Source organism: Hypomesus transpacificus, chromosome 20 (genome assembly GCF_021917145.1).
Source record: "Hypomesus transpacificus isolate Combined female chromosome 20, fHypTra1, whole genome shotgun sequence".
NCBI lineage: Eukaryota > Metazoa > Chordata > Actinopteri > Osmeriformes > Osmeridae > Hypomesus > Hypomesus transpacificus.
This window is the reverse complement of record NC_061079.1, coordinates 3,675,842-3,683,824: the sequence shown is the minus strand read 5'-3', so window position 1 is coordinate 3,683,824 and position 7,983 is coordinate 3,675,842. Positions and strand designations below refer to the sequence as shown.

The 7,983-nt window shown below is 48.0% G+C and overlaps 2 protein-coding genes across 3 annotated transcripts; both read right to left on the bottom strand.

Annotated features, from left to right (window-relative positions):
* Positions 1–726: 726 nt before the first annotated feature.
* LOC124482533 (mitochondrial ornithine transporter 1-like) lies at positions 727–2,780 on the bottom strand. Its single transcript, XM_047042889.1, has 6 exons — positions 2,708–2,780; positions 2,222–2,480; positions 1,849–1,989; positions 1,368–1,534; positions 959–1,117; positions 727–869 (listed from the first exon to the last, which is right to left on the bottom strand). Exons 1-6 carry the CDS (start codon positions 2,778–2,780, stop codon positions 727–729), a joined length of 942 nt encoding a protein of 313 aa, XP_046898845.1.
* A 638-nt stretch (positions 2,781–3,418) lies between these two features.
* Positions 3,419–7,928, bottom strand: hmgb3b (high mobility group box 3b). Of its 2 annotated transcripts, none has more exons than XM_047043100.1 (5): positions 7,854–7,928; positions 6,045–6,229; positions 5,742–5,893; positions 5,385–5,559; positions 3,419–5,130 (listed from the first exon to the last, which is right to left on the bottom strand). In XM_047043100.1, exons 2-5 carry the CDS (start codon positions 6,192–6,194, stop codon positions 4,990–4,992), a joined length of 618 nt encoding a protein of 205 aa, XP_046899056.1. In that variant the 5' UTR covers positions 6,195–6,229; positions 7,854–7,928; the 3' UTR covers positions 3,419–4,989. The 2 variants fall into 2 exon arrangements, with proteins under 2 accessions (XP_046899056.1, XP_046899055.1); XM_047043099.1 differs by having other exon boundaries at positions 6,045–6,260; positions 7,854–7,908.
* Between the last annotated feature and the right edge of the window lie 55 nt (positions 7,929–7,983).

Here is a 7,983-nt window from a genome sequence, read left to right as displayed (position 1 = left end):
CCACACACACATACCACCAGCCTCCCCCCACACCTCCTCTAGCCTCCCCCCCCCCCCCACCTACAGCAACTCCCCCCCACACACACCACCCATAGTCTCCCCCCCCCCCCGCCCCCCCTCAGACTTACATACACGCTCAGACCTCCTGTGGTTCTGCTCCTTTATAATTCCCCAGTCATAAGGGAGCAACAGTGCCATCTGATGGACATTGTGCTGATAACAAGAAGTTAGGAACAGGTGAACCTGAATTTAGTTCTGTCAAGACACTCAAGCAGTGGTTCACCATTTATTACAATGGAAATAGGTTTATCTTTGGCAGAGTGGGTTTATCTAAAGGGAAAACTCCATGCCTTGGAGTAGGTAGCATAGCACAAATATATACAACAAGGCAGGGAGCATCGGTTGTTACTGTAATTCCCAGGTGGACAGGAAATTCAACATGGTATTTAGCTCTTTTAGCAAGCAAAGTATAATGACTTCACAGAGAGACACAGACCACCATCGATAACCAATCTAAAACTTCAGAAAGATGATGAACCCTCAGAAGCTGGGTGGAGGCCTAACCAGACATAACCAAATGACCTTGTTCCAAATCCAGGACTTTCCCTTTTCTGGTTGCCTCAACGTAATACGGTTACATTGCGGTGATGAATGTTTGGTCATCAAATGATACCGTAGTTACATTATGGCCACGTATTTTGGTAAGCTGGGGCGGCTGGGTGGAGGTCAGGGGTCAGGTGGAGCTGGGTGTGTGGAGGCCAGGGACAGCAGGGCCCTCCTCGTCCACTCGTAGGCCAGGAAAAGAGCTCCGTTGCTGGGGAAGGCTCGGAGCACGGTGGGGGTCAGACCACAGTACAGAGCACACACACCTGCAAAACACCGACACACATGAGCGCGCGCACACACCAGGAACGCACACACACGAACACGCATGTGGGATGGGAGGGGCATGGCCTACCCTCTGTCCGGAGGATAGTAGCCATGGTGCGCAGGAAGCCGGGCTGAGGACCGGATATGGAGAGCACCTGGATACGAGACTTCACACTGTCCACTGGGTAGACAGACAACCAGAACAACGACCCGCCCACTCCTCCACTCACCAATAGAGACACAGCATCTGACCGGGAAGAAGGAGGAGGCAGTTACACAACCGGAGATTAACATCGGAGGAGAGAGATGGAGGAGAGTTGAGGAGAGATGGAGGAGAGGAGAGCGGAGAGGAGGAGAGTAAGAGAGAGGAGAGAGAAGGAGGACAGGAGAAAGGGTTGTAGGAGAGGAGGAGGCGAGTTAAGGAGGAGAGATGAGAGAGGAGAGGAGGGAAGAAAGAGGAGACGAGAAGCTCTAGAAGAGAGGAGAGAAGAGGTCACCCAGGTCCTCCTTGCGTCCTCCGGCAGGGGTCAGCAGGGTTCTGCAGGTCTCATAACCACCGAAGAAGAAGAAGTATCCAGGCACCTCCCTCAGCCAGGTGCTGGTCAGACCTTGCATTAGGCCACGCCCCCCCTCCGCTTTCACAATCTCCCTCACCACGGCCCAGCTGGAGCTGCACACACACACACAGTCCTTTGTATGGATGGAGGAACAAATCGGACCTGTCTGACTCCCATACACACACACCCACATACACACACTGAGTCTAGAGGAGGGCATCCCTTCCTGAATTGTTCCTTCAAAGTGTTTTTATCCGTTTTCTCTCTGAGTGCTCCTGGGAGTTTTTCCTTGTCTTCCTTGAGGGCTTAGGTAGGTGTAGCAGTTCTATGGGCAAGTATCAAGCCCTTTTGTGTCATAGCTTGTAAAAAGGCCTATCCAAATGAAATTTGTTTTGACTCACACACACACACAGACACTTACACGTGTGTCTCCATGCTGGTTCTGCCCAGCGCCCTCAGCTCACTCAGAGCCTGAAGGCGACACTTGACCAGCTCTGTGGGGCTAAGGACCAGGGAGGAGGCGACCGATGCCAGGGAGCCAGCCACCGCGCTCTGGAAATCACTGAGGAGGAGGGAAGAGTCTGGGGTTAGACACTGTCCTGCGGAAAGGAGAGGACAGGGCCGGCCCGACCCAATAAACAAATTAAACATTTGTTTAGGGCCCTGCGATTGGTTCGCCCTCCCCCCCAAAAAATCATGACTAAAAAAAATATTTTGCCAATCAAAGGGCCCCCTACACTACTTGTGTTTAGGGCCCCCAAAACCATAGGGCGGGCCCTGGGAGAGGAATCCACCTGAGCGCCGCGTGTTCATCCAGACCGAACCCGATTCTGGTGACCTGCTGGCAGGAGCTGTAGCACGCGAACAGCACGGCATTCTCCGCCACGTTAGAGAGAAGCGCGGCTGCGGTGCCGCGGTAGAGTCCGCGCAGCCCGTCCTGACGGTAGCTGTGCAGGCTGCAGTGAAGGAAGCCACGGTACATACGCGGGAATGTTTGCATCTTCACTTTCACCGTGTCGAACGGCTGACCGCTCAGAACGCACGCGACACCACCTGATCAATACATCTCATTAGTCCAATCTTTCGTACTTAGCCTACATGTTCTTCTAATAAACATCGTATCTGTTTGCAACGCTTGAGGTTTGTTGTTGTATACCATAAAACGGAACTTTCAAACATTGTGCAGTGGGCTACATAATATTTATCAGTAGCCTTTTCCAAGTAATAAAATAAAGTTTATTGGTCAGGAGAGGTTTATAAAGTTTTAAAAGTGTACTTGCCCATAGCCCCGGCCATGAAGTCAATGACAGTGCCGGTAAAGGAATGCAGAGAACATCTCTCCTCCGCCGCCATAGATCCGAAGATGATACACACAAAAATAAGCAGCACCAGCAACAAAAACACGCAAAACGAGTCTGCCTGTAATAGATGCGCTGTGAACGATTGCTCTTTAGACCCGTGATGTCTCGGTGTTGATGCGTCTGGCTGGCTGATAGCTTAGTCCCTGCCGCTGGAGAAATGACGCTCATAGATTGAGCTATCTCTCCACAACAATCAATCAATCAATCAATCGAATTTAAACACAGTAGGAAAACTCTCTTGGCAGATGATCACATGTCATGCCTAGTCTGGTCTAACCCTGGTCTAGTCTGGTCTAACCCTGGTCTGTATTAATTTTGGCTTGGTCTGGTCCAACCGTGGTTTACTCTGGTCTAAACCTGGTCTGTACTAATTCTGGCCTGGTCTAACCGTAGTTTAGTCTGGTTTAACCCTGGTCTGTACTAATTCTGGCTTGGTCTGGTCTAACCCTGGTCTAGTCTGGTCTAACCCTGGTCTAGTCTGGTCTAACCCTGGTCTGTACTAATTCAGGCCTGGTCTGGTCCAACCCTGGTGTAGTCCGGCCCAGCCCTGGTCTAGTCTGGCCTAACCCTGCCCCATCCCCTCTGCAGCCGTTATGCCATCAGGTTAAAAAAAAAGCCAATAAACACATGTAAAAATCTAGTACTTTATTTGGAACCACCCTAAACATATAATACATTACAGGTGTCAAAACCTTCCGTTCATTAGCACAAGGTTACCTTCAACCTAAAGCGGTCCATCCAAACGTAATATTCAAAACACAGACCTGATATTTGTGACCGAGCAAGGAGACAGCAGGGAGGAGACCGGGGGCCTCATTTATTAACATTGCGTACGCACAATTAATGCAAACACCAGTTTGTACGGCAAACTTTAGAATTTATAAAAACAAACTTGACGTGAGTCCTCCACGCACTCTGTTACCCATACGTATGCACAAAACCTTGAGAAATGGGAAACTGCGACTCCGATGGCAGGAGGATGAAACTCGAGAGAAGCCTTCAAGTTGATAACATTGTGAAAAAGAAATCAAAAGATAACCTCACACGTGTTACATTTGAAGAGTTCACTAGAGTGCACGCACAAAATACATGATTTCCAATAGATACAAACGAGATATCTGTTCATGCAAAATAACCCCTCCAATATGTGTACGGTTTAATCTGGAATAATATTTAATTGGATCGATAATCAGTCAACACTTGCATGTTATGAAATGTATTCTCATAAATAATTAGGTGAACATATGGACACATTTGGTTTAAACTGATGCCGTTGCTTTAGTCAGGAATGCTCAGTGTCATGTGTTTTCACATATTCGTTGCGCATAACTGTCAATGTGATAATGGCCCTGTAATTGTCAATGACAGTCAGTGCAATTATCACACCTGAAAGTGTTACAAACCCTAACCCTATTCATATTAATTTGACCCTTTATAAGCAATTATGGGCGTTACTTGGGTGGGACGAAACACTTGCGTACGTGCACTTAACTGCCAGCAAGTTGTGATTTATAACGGAAAACGTGCATGTTGAGCGGAATGTGCATGTGTTTTATAAATCTGAATACATTTGTGCGCACGCACTTTGTGTTTTGTTCGCACGCAACGTTTTTCCGTGAAATCTACTCATAGTTTTATGAATGAGCTCCCAGGGGCGGATAACTGGGGAGAGACCAAGGGGGAGCCCAGCGAGGATCAGGGAGAGACTAGGGAGAGCCAGGAGAGAGCAGGGGGGGGGGGGTCAGGGAGAGGGGTGGGGTTAAAAACATTTGACCTCTTAAACCCCTCTCTTCCTACGGGTCGGGGTCACGACCTCCCAGGGCTTCTTTCTCCAAACCATGGCCTCTCACTCAAAACAAACCCTACATCTATTCCAACACCGTAATATATACACAGCACAAATCCTAAATAAGGGGAGGAGTCCTACTAGCACAGACAGGGCTGTCTGGAGAAGGAGGGGTCAGGAGAACACTGGCCTGCAGAGAAAGGGGAACCGTCACAGGTCATGCAACCCTTAGGTTCTGTAGATGTCAACAAGGATCAGGACCTCCGCGGGCTGCAGAGCTGGGACTCTGAACGGCCTACGGTGGTCTTACAGTAAGGTGATCCCGTACAAACTTAAAGCCAGTGTTTTCGTAACCCCCGAACCATTCGAAGGGCGGAAAAAGAAAATAAGTAGTGTCTAGAAAAGGAACGGCCAGCTATTCGTCATCGTCGTCGTCGTCATCGTCGTCTTCCTCCTCGTCGTCTTCCTCGTCGTCATCGTCGTCGTCCGCAGCCTTCTTCGATTTGGAGGCGGACGCCCCGCCCATTTTGCCTTTCCCTCTGTAGTCTGCCATGTCCTGCGGGACAGGAAGGAAGTGTCTTAGAAACCGGAAGTTAGACAGCCCGGTAAACAAACCCCCTTACTGCCTCCTCAAAATGGCGGCCATTAATTCAACAAGAATGACTTCAGGAATTCTCAGCAATTAGCTCGGCTGTCGCGCCTGGTAGCTGACGTGGTTGTTATTACACTGTGCCTGGAAGCTGAGATGTGGTTCATGGGCACTGTGCAAGGTGAAACACAGGCCGCGAAAACCCTCTTAGAACTATGCACCTTCTGGTACTTATCCTTCAGCTTGTTGGCCTTGGCCACGTAGGGCTGCTTGCTGGAGTCGGACAGGTTGTTCCACATCTCGCCCAGCTTCTTAGCCACGTCCCCGATGCCAAAGCTGGGGTTCTGGGATTTGATGTTGGGGCGTTGCTCAGCACAGAAGAGGAAGAACCCAGACCTGGAGGGAGGGGGGGGGGGAAAGAAAGAAATAAAGAAAAAAAGAGAGAGAGAAAGAGACAGACATACAGAAACACAGACAGAGAAACAGAGACAGAGAGAGGATCAGAGTGTACACAGACAGTGTTTAGGCTCGGTGTTATGGAGGTCCGTAGTGAGAGTTCAGAGAGGGTATAAACATACGGGGGTCTTTTGGGGGCGTTGGGGTCCTTCCGAGCCTTCTTGCCCCTGCCCGCACCCTTGCTGGGTGTGTAACCCTTCATCTCCTGGTCAAAGCGAGCCTTGTCCTGCTTGGCCTGGTCCTCGAACCTCGACTTCTCCTTGGGAGACATGGTCTACAGGAAGACAACACACACAGGACTGTATGGACAGGCTGTGTGCGTGTAGGAGCAGGCCCTATGTGTGTGTGTGTGTGTGTATAGGAGCAGGCTGTGTGTAGGAGTAGAAACAGGCCCTGTGTGTGTGTATAGGAGCTGCTTCTCTCACCTTCCACCTTCCGGAGCACTTCTTAGAGAACTCAGAGAAGTTGACCGGGACATCTGGGTTCTTCTTCTTGTGTTCGTCACGGCAGGTCTGAACGAAGAAAGCGTAGGCGGACATCTTGCCCTTGGGCTTCCGAGGGTCACCTTTGGCCATCCTGAGTAGCAGTTGATGCAGTCTCTTTTCACTTCCTGTAGGACCAGAAACACTTGGTAGCACTTCCTGCAAGACCAGGAAACAGTGGGTCACACTTCCTGTAAGACCAGGAAAGACCAGCGGTGACAAGACGTAGCAAAACATTTAAAGAAAACTGTGTGTTTGAACACCCCCAGTGTGAAACGTTGCCAGCTTCGCACTGCCTTCTTAATATTGTGATGTTTATATCTACAGGTTGCTTCTAATTGCGTAATACCTCACAGACACACCAGACGCCCCTGCTTGCCGTATTTGAGGAACGTGTCCTTTCTGGGTTGAAGGAACGTGTCCTTTAACCCAGAAACCATAACAGATTTTTATGCACCGTTTTATGATTGAACTTGATTGAACTGTGCCCCAAGGTCACAGCAGGTTTACAATTGGCCTACTGCACTCAATAATGTCTGTAATATCCACTTTAGAGGTGCATAAACCACAGGTAATACAACTATTCATCTAATTGGATCGTTATATGCTTAGCCTATCCCTCATGCAACAAGAGAGTTTAATAAGGCTATTTGAGGGTAAATATGATTAAACCCACGTTGTTATCCATTCGTTTATGTTGATAAAATATCCTGAGTATTGAAGTGATGAAGAATGAGACTAGACCTCATGAACGTGTCCGACGTCCACGAACGCTATTGCATCACGTAATCACCTATTTCGTATCCTTGTCCGAGTTTACAACTTAATTATCTTCCATTTTGTGAAATGTCATCTCATGACAGAAACAACCCTTGAATTTGAACTATGTTTTTAAATCCTCCCCCTGCTCTTTAAAAAAGCGACGATGTGAGGTATATTTGAACTCACTTTCATGACGCGATCGCAAAGCTATGAATTGACAAGCACACTTTAAAGCGAGGGGTTGAGGCAATGGGAGCTTTCGCTCTGTAAAATGGCTTCAGCTCGCTGTTGTAAGCTTCTATAGCTGAGCGCAAAGACACACAACCTTGGATTACACTCAACATTAGACCAGTGTCAACGCTCAATACATATTCAGATCCTATTTATAAAAGTGGACTACAAACTCTGTCCTTTTTCACGACGTTTCTGAAATATAGCACACAATAACGCAGTTTGTTAAAGTTGCGAGGTATAGCGCAGCCACAGTCAGAAGCGAAGGCTGTATCAGCCAGCCAGGACTGGTATGGAGGCGACAGTCAGCAGACCAACAAAGCGCAAACTAAAGTAGAGATGCCAGTTGGAAAAATATTTATTTGTAGCGGATACAGAAAGAAAACAATTAACATTTTAAACTTTAAGTAATGATTATTTTTGTAGCGGTTATTTGACATCTGATGGACGGTCGTGGTTAAAATGGCTTAGCGTTCAGCCAGCCATCTTATTACGCCGACTACAAAACATATTCAACTGATCTGTTTCAAATAATTTCACGAATGTAACAATTTTCCAATCTAAGTGGGTCACGGTTTAATCAACCAATTAAGGTTTTGTTCTAACATTCTCATCTTTAGCCAACAAATGAACATCACTCATCTATTTTCAGGAAAATATAACCGTACAACCATTAAGAGTATTGCATATTATAATAAACTACTGTTTTAAGATTGAGACTTTAAACAATTGTTTTTGTTAGGCCGCTCGGTCGCCTACCTGAGTTGTTTGTTTGAGCGCAGCAGCCGGTCACACGGTCTCGGTTCCTTTAATAGCTCTGTACTCAGGCTCGCGCTACCTTACTACGAGACTGGCGTGATTGGCTCAAGCGCGCAGCAGCTGAATCAGC

Coding starts and splice junctions, on each gene's coding strand:
- LOC124482533 (XM_047042889.1), bottom strand. CDS start 2,780: ATGGCGGCGGAGGAGAGATGTTCTCTGCATTCCTTTACCGGCACTGTC. Junction 2,481..2,707: donor CTTCATGGCCGGGGCTATGG/GCAAGTACACTT, acceptor TGTATTGATCAG/GTGGTGTCGCGTGCGTTCTG. Junction 1,535..1,848: donor ACCAGCATGGAGACACACGT/GTAAGTGTCTGT, acceptor GTGCAGCTCCAG/CTGGGCCGTGGTGAGGGAGA.
- hmgb3b (XM_047043100.1), bottom strand. CDS start 6,194: ATGGCCAAAGGTGACCCTCGGAAGCCCAAGGGCAAGATGTCCGCCTAC. Junction 5,894..6,044: donor AGTGCTCCGGAAGGTGGAAG/GTGAGAGAAGCA, acceptor GTCTTCCTGTAG/ACCATGTCTCCCAAGGAGAA. Junction 5,131..5,384: donor TGAAGGATAAGTACCAGAAG/GTGCATAGTTCT, acceptor CCTGTCCCGCAG/GACATGGCAGACTACAGAGG.